At 42.1% G+C, this 16,286-nt stretch overlaps 1 protein-coding gene across 1 annotated transcript in view; it reads left to right on the plus strand.

Moving 5' to 3' along the window:
• Nucleotides 1–16,012, plus strand: part of LOC147663104 (adhesion G protein-coupled receptor F1-like) — a gene marked incomplete at its 3' end in the record, with an annotated part of 365,238 nt that extends 349,226 nt beyond the window's left edge. The window contains exon 12 of the mRNA XM_086950677.1: nt 14,633–16,012. Coding sequence (XP_086806803.1) covers nt 14,633–16,012 — 1,380 coding nt within the window. The remainder of the gene's footprint in view (nt 1–14,632) is intronic.
• Between the last annotated feature and the right edge of the window lie 274 nt (nt 16,013–16,286).

A 16,286-nucleotide genomic window follows, 5' to 3' on the forward strand; every position in this document is an offset into this window, starting at 1 on the left:
ATGGAGGAAGTAGAAAAGTGTGTGTGTTTGATACTTGCCTCTCAGGCCCCCATTTCATGCCAAAAGCACAAACGTTAAATGTTGACATGTAATTGTGCACACAAAGCTCTGTGAATACTGACTGCAGTATGAAAATATTGTTACGCGCCTCACCATTTTAAAATGCCACCAGCCGCCACTGTCTTTATTATATTAGTATGGATAAAGAGGGCGCTTTATCATTATTGAGAGAAAATGTGCAAAGATCACTTAAAAGGTGAAAGTTGTAATCGATTTTGCCTTTGATGTTTATTTTACTATATTTAAGAGTTCTGTTTCAGTTATTTGTATGACATTTCTCGATCTTTTCTCTAATGTTTTAAAGCAAGTACCTTATTGGAGCTTCTCCTGTTAGCCTATTTAATTTCAGACTGATTGATGCAACATTTGCCTAAATAGTAACAAACATTTACTATGGATGCTATTGCGGGGAATGAGATTTTGGTATCAATTTATGATCGAATTAATAATTTATCTCATTCATGATTTTGGACCGCTAATATCTGTCATTGAGTAAAAGACAACTCCCACATAGGTTTAGTTATACCCCATTAAATGACGCCACTCTGAAGAACCACTTACAACTGATAAAGTTTTAAGGTTTTTATATAAAGTCAAATTTGAATGCGAATACAATCATCCCAAGGTAAATCTCAAGTATACAAAATACAAAATCAGTTCCTTAATCCACAATTTAAAGCTTCGATGTAGAGTGGTTCCTTTGCGTCATCTACAGAAAGAGAAAATAATCAAGTTAAATCTGTCCCTACTCTATACTAGGTGACATCCCTATTTCGCAAGTTCCTTGGTACCCTAAAAAGGTGTCAGCAGTTTGACTTCCAAAGAAGTTCAAACTCTCTTAGCCTCTAAAGGTAACTTAAGTTTAAGAAGCAGTACCCTCTCTGCCTACCCATCCGCTCTTCTAAGGGTCCTCGGCCTACTGCTCCCTTGCGCTCTGATCTCTCTCAGCGCATCTGCTCAAGGCATCTACTCTTGCCTTCGCTTTGAGCAATTCCCCTCGCTGTTCCTAATCTCCAATTGCCAATTGCTACCTCCACCCCGGGGTGCTGTCCCTAAAATACACAATCACAATGTGGGTGGAACGCCCCTTGACGCCCACCTCGGACTTTCCCCGATGATGTCAGTTTCTGGCTCTTTCCATTGCTTCATCTCTTTGCGTCGTCCGTTAGGTTGACCCTTCTCCTTAGATGTCATCTTCATCTTCTTGTTGGCGACTTTTAGTTGACACTTTCATCCAAAGTCAAATAACCTTAAACAAGACCTTAACATTATAACGGTGGTTTTGACCCTTCTAGGTCCTGTGAATGGTCATTCAAAACAAAGCTCAAATTCCAATCGCCTCCTCTCCTGTTTAGGCAATAAACCTCGTTCGACATTTGTCACCTTAAATCTAACAAATGCTAGACTCTTCGGCTCGCACCATCATGTGAAGACTATTCACGACTCCTGTGAGCCCACTAAATTACATACATTGGACTACACTCTTGCGAACCCTTGGTCATTCAGGTTATAATCACAAATGACCTAAACTCTTCTAGCATTCCTATAACTTCTTCTCCACTGTATAACCTTTAACATACATTTAAATATATAATCGTATTTAGCAAATACTTCGTTCATGTGTGAATACATCTTAGCTAAAACACAATTTCGTAGAATATAAACCTTAATACATGAAACATAACTTTATACTCTCATTGATTACATCGTTATGTGTGCTCTCTGCACGTTTCTCCATGTTACATTTCTCTTGCCGTTTCTGCATTTAAAGTTACACACGTACATGAATTCTACTCTGTACGTTCTACTGTTCGTAAGCATTTCTACATCATCCATTACATATACATACAGCCTTCTAAATCTAATACATTCTAAAGTGAATATAGTTATACATTTCCTATATCATGTCGTCACTTTAGTTGACTTTACGCTATAGTCATCACTTCACATTACGATATGCATTTCATTCCCACGTTTATAACATATACGTCTAAATATGGCTACGATATACTTTCTGTTCAAATTGCGCTCTCTCAGTTCCCCCCTTTGATGACTTTTAGGAGTCATCACTAAAAGCAATTTGAATAACACCTTTTAAACCGAACTAGTTACATCATTTCCTCTTTTCATCATTTCAAGTGCTCTCAAACTTTTATACTGTTGATCTTGTAAAACAGCTAATCTCCTTTCCTGCTCTCTCATAGATCTTTGTAACCGGTTCGTCTTATACCATTTATATAATTTCACTAATCCTAACAATGTGATTATACAAATTAATACTATTAATACAGGTTTTAATATGTACCATACTATACTTTTGCCAAGGTTGGCAAACCAACTCCCAACTTTTCCTACTCCATTACCTACTTTTTCCCAAACATTTATTTTTGTCAAATCTTCGATTTCTTGATGTATCTGTGTAATGTTTCTTATAACCTTCTCAAGTGGTTTTGAATTATCAGGAATATAAGTACAACATTCCTGAACCTTCAAAGATTTACAAACTCCGCCTTCTTTTGCTAATATTACATCAAGAGCAAGTCGATTCTGAAGAACCATTGCTCTGATCGATTGCATCTCACCTTCTATTAACATTAATGATCTTGCAGTACTTGCAGATAATCTATCTACGACTGTAGCTAGTCTCCTGATCTTAACATCGTTAAGTATTAAACCTAACATAGGAAACATCGCTCCAAATACGTCTCCTACTATTTCTGCATCTCCTACTTCCCTTTTCGTCCTTGTCGAAGCCTTCCTTTCTATAACCGTTAAATCCTTTGCATGATATATTTTTGGGAAGACAATTGCCAAGTAACACGAACCATACCAATTGTCAGGCAGTTTTACATAGGCATTTCTCCCACATACAAAATATACATTAGGAATCACTTGCATTTCCTTCAGGAAATCTTTCGTATAATACTCTAGTCTAAAAGCATGTTCGCAATTTACTTCACCTACGAATTCACTCTCATAATATGTCTTGCTTCGAGTTAAACATAACTTTCCTTTCTGCGTTCTATCCAATGCTATTGGACCATTGCTCCCTTTCTTTTTATGTGCCTTCTCTTCTTCGGTCCAATCAGTTTTCCACTGTCCTGACATTTTTAGAATCTTTTGCCTTCTGTATCGGTCATCTACTTGTCCTATAAACTTTTTCTCAATCTCTGACACTTTGCAAGTCAGATTATTTCTACGTGCGTATGATGTATCTAATGTATCCCAAGGAAGGAAGAACTTTGCTAGTCTATCCTCCTTTTTATAATAGTCCCACTTATTCATTTGCTTATAATTCGGAACTTCAGGCAGTACCGAATCATAATTTGAAAAGTAGTACTCGAATCCTTCTCTACCATAAAATATACTAAGCAGTAAACTACATGTTATCCCATAAGTCAATGGGAGATGATGATATCTAATGCCCTCGTCTACAGAAGCCGGTAATTGCATACAGACGTAGCAATCTTTGGCCTCCATGGCATCGATATATTCGTACAATAATTTGGCATATGCATTTGACCTAAAATTTCCCTGTGACTCGTCTACATGCAATCTACGAGTTTCATCTGCTAGTAACGCCTTTTCACGTATGACATTGCTCTCCTCCTTCTTTCCCACAAGAGCAGGTTTCAAAGTCGTTACAAATTTTACATTTGCTATTTCTTTATCTGTTTCATGTCCTACTATGTATGATATTGTTACTACTGTAATTATGAGAAATATCACTACTGCTATAAGTGTACCTACTATACATCTAGCTTTTCTGTTTGGGTTGCCGTTCTCCATGTTGTCAAAACAGCGCAACTCTCTCTTTTGCGAAAAGTTTTTCAGTTCAGTCCTTTCTTTGACTTGCTTTCTTCTCAGTTTGTAAAGTGCTCTTTTATCAACAAAGTCTCTTTTCGCAACAGTGTCTCTTTATTTTTAACAACAGACAACCCTAACCCTTCTCCGTCCTCTAAATGTAATCCCTAATTTTATTCTTCTTTCCACTCGGCGCTAGGTTATCTTCTTCTTTATAGCTTATATACAAAAGTCTTTAAGCATCAACAATTATTCTTGTACCTGCAGCTCTTGCAACTAGTTCCAACAATTCAAAACAAATGATTTTGTCTTCTTCCTCTGAGATCTGATGACCAAATGTTGGAAATTGTAATCTGTTCAACACTAAATCTTTGATCCGACTCAAATATGGGGGTATGGGAAGTGTGAAAGTCAGTAACCCCTCAGTCTCGAGTCCAGGCGTCAACATCCATATCTCCACTGCCACAAATGGATCGAGATCGATTACTTTCACACTCTTCACTCTCCCAGATTTCTGTCCCCAAGACATCTGCTAGATAAGTCCACTCTGGGGTGGCGTACCTTCTGCAGGGCACACGTACCCTTCTCGACCTTCGTGGACTCTCAGTTCCTGAGTCAGTCGTTTCTTCCTCCTGATCCGATTCTTCAGCGATCGGGACAAGAGTTCTTTCTTGCTTTTCTTCCGAACTTGGCCTTTTCTTTCTCTCCGGCCAACTGGCTTCTTCACTCCTTGTTCTTCTGCTCCTTGTTCTTGGACCAGTCTCTTGGTCACTCTCAGCTTGTTCAGTTTCCGATTCAGTTTCCCAGTTACTGTCTTCTCCTGAGGCGACTTCGGTCTCGCTAGTGTCCTGACCTTCGTCGACCTGTCCTGTCACAGTCTCAGCCTCTTCGATCACCTCTACAGCTTGGCTTTCCCCCTCTATGGCTTCTCCACTTTCCGCTGGATTTTCATCCGAGAGAGGAGCTGTTTCTTCTAGAGGTGTTGGCACTCTTCGGGTGTGTGAAGCATGTATCCAATTTGGCAGGCCTCCACACTTCACCGCAGTATTTGTGACAAGTATGACTTGAAACGGTCCTCTCCAGCGCACGTCTAAGCAGTTCTTCCTGACATGCTTTTTCACCAGGACCCAGTCTCCAGGACTCAGGTCATGGCACAAGTCTTGTGCTGATGGAACCTCTGCAGCCTGGACCTGGAGGGACACAGAATTAATGGCATCAGATAGTCCCTTGCAGTAGTCCAAAATCAAGTCGTCTGTGATGTTCACTAGCGCTGCAGTCGGAACCGATGGCAATCTCATAGCTCTCCCCATTAGCACTTCATGTGGAGAGAGACCTGTTTTCCTATCAGGTGTGCTACGTATGCTCATAAGAACCGCTGGAAGTGCGTCTGGCCAACTCAGGGATGTCGATGAACAAACTTTAGCCAATCTGGACTTGATTGTACTGTTGATCTGCTCTACAATCCCTGAAGCTTCTGGTCGATAGCTGCAGTGTAACTTCTGATCAATATTCAAAGCTGAGCACAACATCTTCACTATTTCGCTATTGAAATGAGTTCCTCTGTCTGATTCCAAAGAGGATGGCACCCCAAACCTCGGTATTAACTCTCTAAGCAACAGTTTTGCTACTGTAAGTGTATCACATCTACGTGTAGGGTAAGCCTCAACCCATCTAGAAAATATACAGACAATCACTAAAACGTATCTGAGTCTGTTACATGGAGGCATTTCTATAAAATCAAGCTGCATTCTATTGAAAGGCCCCCCTGACCTTCCTATATGACTCAATGTAACTGGTGTTCTCTTTCCCACATTTAGTTGCTGACAAATCGCACATCGCTGACATACTGCTTCTGCCGCTATCCTAAACTTAGGATTGAACCACGTTTGTCTGAATACTCTCACCATGGCATCTCTACCTATGTGTGCTGATCCATGCAATTTCCTTGCCATTGGACTAACAAGTTCATTTGGTAAAACTGCTCTCCCATCGGCAGAAACCCAAAAATTCATCTCGCTTTTCTCACAACCCGCTGTTTCCCAGCCCTTTTTCTCATCATCTGGTGCATTCTCTTGGACACTCCTTAACTCATCCCATGTATCTACCGTGTCTAATAACATTGTCAATTCAGTTCTTTCTTGAATTCCCCCCACTTTCACATCAGTGTGAGAATATCCCTGTTCAGCACAATAACGTGCTACTTCATCAGCATAGCGGTTGCCTTGCGACACAAAGTCTACATTTTTAGTGTGCGCAGCACACTTGACAACGGCTATGGCTGACGGACCTTGCAATGCATCTAACAAAAGTCTCACGAATTCTCCATTCCTAATGGGAGAACCCGAGGAGGTCATGTAACCTCTTTGAGACCATAACTGCCCATAATCGTGAACTACCCCGAAACCATACTGGCTATCGGTGTATATGGTGACTCTAAGTTTGTCGCCTGCTAAGCAAGCACGAGTCAAAGCAACAATTTCAGCTACCTGTGCGGAGTGTACTCCTTCCAGGCAAGCGGCTTCTACAACTCTGGTAATTGTGCAAACTGCATAAGCTGCTCTCAGCTGACCGATATCGTCTCTTACGCATGAACCATCAACAAAGAAAATTTCATCAGGGTCAGTCAATGGCTCATCTACGATATCGGGTCTTGGTTTGGTGCATAGTTCAGTCACATCGAGGCAGTCATGATCTGTACAATTTTCATCTTCCACTTCATTCGGAAGTGGCATCAAAGTTGCAGGATTCAAGACAGAGCATCTTTTTAGGGTCACATTCTCGGCAGCCAGTATGACCTGCTCGTAGCGTGTGAGCCTGCTATTCGTCAGATGCTGAGTCTTCGTCCTGGTCATTAACAATTCCACAGAATGCGGTACATACACCACTAACTGATGTCCCATCACTACGCTTTCGGATCTCTCAATGCTGACACCCGTTGCAGCTACGGATTTGAGACATCCGGGCAACGCTGCGGCTACTGGGTCTAATGTAGCCGAAAAGTACGCTACTGGCCTACGCGCATCTCCGTGGATTTGAGCTAAAACTGCTAAAGCGCATCCCTCTCTTTCGCAGCAGTAAAGCAAAAATGGTTTTGTATAGTCAGGCATCCCTAAAGCCGGGGCGCGACATAAGTCCTCCCTCAGCTGCAAAAACGCCATCAAGCAGTCTTTGTCCCATGGTACCGGATCACTCACTCCTTTGTGCGTCAGTTGTAATAAAGGCTTTGCCTTCAGTGAGAAGTTGGCTATCCACTGCCGACAATAACCGACCATGCCTAGAAACATCCTGACCTCTCTTTGTGTTGTAGGCGCGTTCATTTTCATGATCGCCTCTATTCTGTCTGGAGACACCTTCCGTTTCCCCTTTTCAATCCTGTGGCCCAAGTATTGCACCTCAGTCTGACAATATTGCAATTTACTTGGTGACACCTTGTGCCCGTTCTCGGCCAAGTGATTTAACAAGGTTATGGTGTCTACTCTGCAAGCTTCTTCTGTTTCTGACGCAACTAGGAGGTCGTCTATGTACTGGACTAGAACTGAGTTCTTGGGCAGTACTAGACTTTCAAGATTTCTCTTTAAAAGCTGGTTAAAGATCGATGGGCTCTCTGTATACCCCTGAGGGATACGACACCATGTTAAAACGCGATCTTCCAGCTTAAAAGCGAAAAGATACTGGCTCTCTTCATCTAAAGGAATCGAAAAGAAAGCCTGGCACAAATCTATCACGGTGAACCATTCAGCTTGGAACGGTATCTGAAATAATATCACTGATGGATTCGGTACCACTGGACAACATGAGACAACAATATTATTAATCTTTCGAAGATCCTGCACTATTCGGTATTTCCCACTAGGCTTCTGTAAACCCATGATCGGTGAGTTACATGGACTACCCACGATCTCCTTCAGTATTCCCTGTTTAATCATGGATTCGATCACAGGCTTTATTCCTGCAATCGTCTCTGGTGTCAACTTGTACTGTGGTGTTCTTGGGTACTCAGCATTGAGTCTTACCAAGATCTTTACTGGTTCTACTCCTTTGATCAATCCTATTTCTTCTCCAGTAAAATCCCACACCTCAGCTGACACTTTCTCCCTCAAGTCCTGTGGAAGTTCCTCCACTGTTAAGGTAGGATATAGTTCCACGCATTCCTGCGACTTCATGACTTTAAAATCAGCATCTTCATCGTTGGTCTGTACTTCTACTCCTTCAGGTGTGCAATGTATTGTGCAATTCAGTTTACACAACAGATCTCTTCCTAACAAACACACCGGACTAGAATCACAGATCACAAACTGATGTTCGTCACTGTAATTCCCTATCTTTACTGACACTGGTTCTGTCAGAGGATTCGTCATCCTCTTGTTTGCGACTCCTACCACCTGAATCATTTCTCCTGATATCGGCAGACCTGGGACTACCGCTGATCTCAACGTGGATCTAGTGGCTCCCGTATCCACCAAAAAGGTCGTAGGACATCCAGCTACTTCAGCTTCTACGTATGGTCCTCTCTGATCTACTTCCAGAGCTGCTCCTAAAGTACAATCTTCGTTCCCATTCATTCGTTGCCCTGTAAGAGGATCAACGTAGTAGCATTCTTCTCCTCCTACGAACAATGGCATTTGTCTATAGGTTTTCCCTCCATTCGCAATTCGAGGCGGTTGAGGAAACGGGGCTCGAGGAGTCTGAGTCCCCCCTTTGATAAACTTTCCTTTCGGGACTGTGGCTCCCTTAACCACGTTATTCTGTACCTCTTCCTCCTCCTGTTCTAATTCTCCTGTCTCTACATTGTAAGGACACTCGCGTCTCCAATGTCCCACTTCGTTACACTGATGACACCTGGTTGTCCTTTTCAGTGTCGCGATATCCATTCTCGGTCTCGGTCTTTCTTCCTCATCTCTATTCTGATTGTTCTGTTTCTTTGCCTGCGTTACTGTTCCCTGCTGTCGCTGTCCACCCTTTCCAGCTGCTTGCATCTGTACTAACATTAACTTTTCCTTGAGCTTCTTTGCCTTCGAGTCTATCTCATCGCTACAGTACCTTGCATACCTCAGAATTTCGTCTAAAGGTTTGTTCTGCCAACAGATCAAGTGCTGTTGAATCATTAGGCTTATGTCTGGTCTCAATCCGAGAACAAACTTCGACACAAACTGTCCTATGTCCTTTGGATCCATTACGTCCAACCCACTATACTGCTTGAATGCTTTCAATAACCTCTCATAGAATTCGTGAACTGTCTCTTTAGGCTCTTGAGTTGTTCGATCTATCTTAACCCAGTCTATATCCTGCACTGGCACTTTCTCTTTTAGCCATGTTATTACTCTCTCGTATTTTTCCATGACTCTGTCTGATGGGCCACCTGTCTGTGTATCTCTCTGAGGCTCACAAGTGGGCCATTCAATACTAAGCTTGCATGCCGTCCACAAGTCTCCGGGTACTACGATATCGAACAATGTGTTCAAATCGATCCAGAGAACCTTAGAGATCTTCACGAATCTCTCTACCTGCTTGTACCACTCAACAGGATTCTCTCTAAGTTTCGGGAAGGAATTAGTGAATGCCGCTAAATCCCCCCTACTCCATGGTACATGCACGTAGTTTCCGTTCGCGATCTCTCGCAAAGGGAAAGCTTCCATTCGCATTAAGTCTGTATCCTGAGACTTCACAAGTGTACTCCGTCTGACAGATCCTTTCTTGGACCATCTTTCCTCCCATCTATCCAAATCTCTCCATATTCTAATACACATGACCAATTCTCTTATGTGTACTCTCAGTCCAATCGTTCTACGCTCATCTAAATCTAAATCCGTGCAGTTCAGCCTATGGTTGGCCTGCAAAGCCTTAGTTCGTGATATGTCTATCATGTACTTATCAGCTAATTCAGATAACTTTTCGTGAGCTGCCCTTGCTTTTCGAGTAACATCCTTGGATAAAAACAGTATCTCATCTGGAGCGTACAGATCTAACCTCTCGATTGCCACTGTGCCGTCAATTATTTCATCTAAGTCTGATTTTAAACTCATTACATCTATGCGTCTTGCTTTTATTTCGGCTCTCAGTACGTCAGTCCTAGGTTGTTCTCTCATATCCCTCTCTCCTCCACTATGCGCCCTACGCCTGAGCACAGGTGAGTTATGAGGAATCTTTCTTCCATCTCTTTGTTCCCACCTCTCTAGATCCCAAGCCTTTCCATCTTCTCTTGGGGTGTGGTGGAACAATGCTCCTTCCTTCAACCCTACATTCTGTCTTTTGGACTCGGTTTCTCCAGATACAAGATAAGATCCTCCGTGCTGTTCTAAACCACTGTAACTCGCTTGCTGTCTGGTATCACTTAACAGACGATAGGGACCTTCATGGCTCTCCATGCTCCCGCGATCTCTTTCGTGATCACCGGATGTATGGCGAGACATTTCGCGACTCCCTATATTCTCATGACTTCGTCCACTATCACCGGATGCATGTCGAGACGCTTTGCGACTCTCCATGTTTCCGTGATTCCAATGTTGCACGTTTTCATCTGGGGCATGGTGTGTGCATCTGAAAGTGTTTCGGTATTCCTGCGTCCTTCGTTCTCCCTCACTGAAAGTGACGCGAGGCACTTCGCCACACCCTGCACTCCTGTCATCGCACATTTGCCTATTGCCGCTAATGGTAGGGCAATTATCTCTTCTGCTTCCTTGACTCCCTCTCTCCCACTCCGGGCTGCTTTCGCCAGCTCCACAATGAGAGAGGACCTTGTTATCCTGGTCTCTCCATTCAGCTCCTGTTTCTAAACTTTTATTACGAGCCTCTTCAGCAGTATCCCACTCTTTCAGATATTCCCTTAATTCCTTATAGGATTTCGGTTTTGGTCCCCTCAAATCCATGGATCCTCTTTGTCCCCCTTGCTCTATCCAGGGACCCGTCGCGGAGTCTAATGGGGTACTCCGACTCACTGGTGCTAATCTCTGTCTTTGAGGATTCATCGTGTCATTCCTATTCTCCATCTCTGCCCTTTCCCTGTCCCATCGTCCCTGTTCCTCCTGCTGGACCCCCTCTGGGTTGTAGATTGACACAATAGGGCCTATGGTAACAGGTACTTGTAAAGCGTCTGGCATTTGATACGACCTTACACATTGCGTCTCTGGCACCTTCTGGACCACGAATCTTCCCACTACTCTCTGTTCGGAACTAGCTTGGGGTACTTCCTCACTCTTGTTAGAGTCCCACTCTGTTACTGGAATCGATTTATATTCTCCCCATCTAGCTCCTTCCCCTTGCTGTAATATGGGACTTGCAGATTCACCGCTATATGGAGGTGGTCTCTCTGTTAACAGCCTTTCTAACAGATCTTCTTCCGTTTCGCTGTCCTCATCTTCCTCTAGAGGTTTCTTTTCTCCTGTGGCTTCTATCATGGTGAACAGTTTGTCTGCTTCTATCTTTTGCACCCTCCATTTCTTAGCTTCCTCATCCCATTTTGCATCCTGTAATGCTTTTACTGATCGTCTCACTCTTTCCTGACGTCTCTTTACGCCTTTTGCGTGTGCTGCTCTAAACCACGCACTAAGAGCTTCGAATTGTGTTGGCCTCGGTAGAGGTCTTGTTGCAAGCATTACCGCTTTCAATTGGTTCAACACGTCTAGTTTAAATGTTCCGAATCTCGGAAACGTCAGTTCCTTTTCTCCTTCTGTTAGCCTATTCCACTCGGAAATCCATAATATCGAGTGTAAGCCTACATTTACTGCCATATGATAAGCTGGTGTGCCTTCTGGTGGAGCTTCTTCTCCGGCATATAAGTTTCTTCTATTCTTCCTAAAGATCTTTCTTAAACCCTTAAAGCACTTCATTTTGATCTACGATTTTCCCTTATTAATTCTCTTCCTTATTTACGTCCCGATGACAACCACCAATCCCGGTGCGACTCTCGCTAGGCGGCCTATCTCAACGCTGTTCTACGCCGACTGACCAATCTCAGCGCGGCTCTACGCTGACGTCACTTGTTCCCTCTGCAGCAATTTCCTTCGTTTCTCAACTCGTCTCGCGATCTCACATGCGTTTCATTCATACGCCGAAAAATGACTACTTCCGTCCAAGCGATCACTTTTCTCTGACTGTACGGCCACAGTCTAACTGTAATTGTCACCTCAACTGGCGAGACGTCTTTCCTCGTACGGTCAGACGTTCACCTCAACTGATAGGTTACTTACGCACAGTAAACGTACGACCAGCATCCGTTTACTCATACACTCACTCAAACGCTCCCCCTATCATCGGTCTGCGGGCGATCAATGGTACCTCATGACCCCCTTTAAATGGTAGACAAATTACTCTGGGTGTTCGATACACCCGAACCACTTAAGTCCTCTGGACATAAGATTTTATCCGGTTGCGCGCGCTCACAACCTTCCCTCAATCACACTACAGGCATTCAACTCCGCTTGACATTACAACACAGGAACAACATAAAACACCGCAATCTTACAACGCATGACCCTTATACTCACTCTCGACCGATTCTGCTGCTTTTCTCTCGACGCACCGTCAGCACCTTCTTCGGCAGGGATTCGTCTTCTGGTCGTCGATGACTAGGGACCTTGGGGTAAACTAAACCTGGCCTAGGTCGTCTTCCTCAAGAAGATAACCATCATTACTCTGCTACCAACTGCGGGGAATGAGATTTTGGTATCAATTTATGATCGAATTAATAATTTATCTCATTCATGATTTTGGACCGCTAATATCTGTCATTGAGTAAAAGACAACTCCCACATAGGTTTAGTTATACCCCATTAAATGACGCCACTCTGAAGAACCACTTACAACTGATAAAGTTTTAAGGTTTTTATATAAAGTCAAATTTGAATGCGAATACAATCATCCCAAGGTAAATCTCAAGTATACAAAATACAAAATCAGTTCCTTAATCCACAATTTAAAGCTTCGATGTAGAGTGGTTCCTTTGCGTCATCTACAGAAAGAGAAAATAATCAAGTTAAATCTGTCCCTACTCTATACTAGGTGACATCCCTATTTCGCAAGTTCCTTGGTATCCTAAAAAGGTGTCAGCAGTTTGACTTCCAAAGAAGTTCAAACTCTCTTAGCCTCTAAAGGTAACTTAAGTTTAAGAAGCAGTACCCTCTCTGCCTACCCATCCGCTCTTCTAAGGGTCCTCGGCCTACTGCTCCCTTGCGCTCTGATCTCTCTCAGCGCATCTGCTCAAGGCATCTACTCTTGCCTTCGCTTTGAGCAATTCCCCTCGCTGTTCCTAATCTCCAATTGCCAATTGCTACCTCCACCCCGGGGTGCTGTCCCTAAAATACACAATCACAATGTGGGTGGAACGCCCCTTGACGCCCACCTCGGACTTTCCCCGATGATGTCAGTTTCTGGCTCTTTCCATTGCTTCATCTCTTTGCGTCGTCCGTTAGGTTGACCCTTCTCCTTAGATGTCATCTTCATCTTCTTGTTGGCGACTTTTAGTTGACACTTTCATCCAAAGTCAAATAACCTTAAACAAGACCTTAACATTATAACGGTGGTTTTGACCCTTCTAGGTCCTGTGAATGGTCATTCAAAACAAAGCTCAAATTCCAATCGCCTCCTCTCCTGTTTAGGCAATAAACCTCGTTCGACATTTGTCACCTTAAATCTAACAAATGCTAGACTCTTCGGCTCGCACCATCATGTGAAGACTATTCACGACTCCTGTGAGCCCACTAAATTACATACATTGGACTACACTCTTGCGAACCCTTGGTCATTCAGGTTATAATCACAAATGACCTAAACTCTTCTAGCATTCCTATAACTTCTTCTCCACTGTATAACCTTTAACATACATTTAAATATATAATCGTATTTAGCAAATACTTCGTTCATGTGTGAATACATCTTAGCTAAAACACAATTTCGTAGAATATAAACCTTAATACATGAAACATAACTTTATACTCTCATTGATTACATCGTTATGTGTGCTCTCTGCACGTTTCTCCATGTTACATTTCTCTTGCCGTTTCTGCATTTAAAGTTACACACGTACATGAATTCTACTCTGTACGTTCTACTGTTCGTAGGCATTTCTACATCATCCATTACATATACATACAGCCTTCTAAATCTAATACATTCTAAAGTGAATATAGTTATACATTTCCTATATCATGTCGTCACTTTAGTTGACTTTACGCTATAGTCATCACTTCACATTACGATATGCATTTCATTCCCACGTTTATAACATATACGTCTAAATATGGCTACGATATACTTTCTGTTCAAATTGCGCTCTCTCACTATTACTGAAAGCATTTTTGCAAGCACACGTATCGTTTTGATCTCGCAACATCATCAAAAAATGCAAGCCAATGTCTCATTTGTTTATGTTATTCTAGTTGTTTAAATTAACTGAAGTGCAGTTAGGTATTTATCAAGGTATCATGGAATCAAACAGTAGATTTAAATATGATGTAATCTATACATATTAAAGTGGCACAGTTATTGTAAAAATATATCGATGCCCTCGAAAGTAAAATCAATGTTTCGCAATCGAATAAAAAAAGTTCAAATAAAAAACAAAACAATTATTGTGGAAAGTCACCTAGTTGGTGGCAAAAAAGGGTTATGCATCACAAAAAAAACAAAGTCATAAACATCCACAAATATAGCATGCGAGTAAACAGTTTGTTACACCTTAACCTAAAATGTGTCTAATATCACATACAGACTGCACCTCAAATAATTGCTGTGATGGATCCTCTACCAATAAACTAATTGTTTTGTTTTGCAGGATTTTATTGATACGGTGAACTACATATTGGATACTAATACAGTGCAAAACTGGACAATACTCCTTGAAAGTGAAAAAGATGCCAGTTCCCAGCTTTTACAATCAGTGGAAAAATTTGCAAAACAATTGCCCTCCCAAAACCATCAACTCACCATAAGCAAACCTTTCATTGAAGTAAAGGCTATTGAAGTAAATCAAAACAATCGTCTGACGGGCTACAGTGCTGTGTTTATAAATGCTGATTTTAATGTGAGCGGAGAGGTATTCATACCGAAAGAACAAATTCAGAGGCTCCCTTTAGGCTCCACTCTTGTAAGCATTGCCTATCCTACTTTAAGAAGAATTTTGCCGAAAAACTCGAACAAACACTTTTGGGTCAATGGACTTGTAATGTCAGTAGTTGTCAAAGAAAACATGCTGATCAATGATGTTTCACTAACATTTCAGAAAATCAATAATAGTCTGTGGCAAGTGAATTGTGTCTTCTGGGACTTAATTGTCACCTCATGGAACAACAATGGCTGCTTTCCAGAAAATGAAACTGACATAGCGGTTGTATGCAGATGTTCTCACCTTACCTCATTCTCAATCTTAATGTCCGCAACAACGCCTTCAGATGTAATCCTCAGCTATATTGCCAATATTGGAGTGTCCATCTCTGTAGGAAGCTTGATTCTGGGCCTCATTGTTGAGGCTTTGGTGTGGCAGCATGTAACAAAACGGAAGACATCATTCATGCGCCACGTCTGTATCGTCAACATATCACTGTCGCTCCTGATAGCCGACATCTGGTTCATCGTAGCTGCCATCAATACAGAATGGGCACAAAAGAACGTTGCAAGCCGCAACCAAAAGGCTTCCTGCATATCCGCCACATTCTTCATTCACTTCTTCTATCTGTCTTTGTTTTTTTGGATGCTTACTTTGGGGCTCCTTATTTTCTATCGCACAGTCCTAATTTTCCATGAGTTGGGAAGGAATCGCATGATGTGCATCGCATTCAGCATTGGTTACGCTTGTCCGCTGGTTATCAGTGTTATCACGTTAATTAGCACTGGCCCAACCAAGGCCTACATGAGGAAAGATGCCTGTTGGCTTAGCTGGGATGAGAGCAGAGCACTCCTTGCCTTTGTGCTGCCAGCACTTCTTGCTGTTTCATTAAATTTCATGATACTGGTGCTTGTCATTATAAAGGTACAGAGGCCTACAATAGGAGAAGGAGCACCAGAGGAGAAACACATTGTCCTGCAAACTGGAAAAAGAATTGCAATTTTGTCTCCAATTTTGGGTCTTACATGGGCAATCGGATTTTCCATAGTTGCTGTTGATGCTCCAGTTCTGGCACTGCATATTATATTTTCTATACTTAATTCACTACAGGTAAGAATTTCAAACTACATTTTCCCTTGTTAAAAGCTTCTTCTCTGAGCAACATATCAACCTATAGAAATGTGCTTGCCTTCATTTTTCAATCTCATAGAGTATTATAATCAATAAAAGAAAGTGAAGTAGGTAAATAAAGCAAGAATACATCAATGATTCAAAGTGAGTGTGACAGAGCAAACCATTGATGTGAGAATTCCCCCATCTTCCAGGCTAACTTTATTAAATAATTCTGTTAGTAGCAGAAATCTATACTGCAACGTCCTCAATA

Source organism: Lissotriton vulgaris, unplaced genomic scaffold (assembly GCF_964263255.1).
Source record: "Lissotriton vulgaris unplaced genomic scaffold, aLisVul1.2 SCAFFOLD_2353, whole genome shotgun sequence".
NCBI classification, from domain to species: Eukaryota; Metazoa; Chordata; class Amphibia; order Caudata; family Salamandridae; genus Lissotriton; species Lissotriton vulgaris.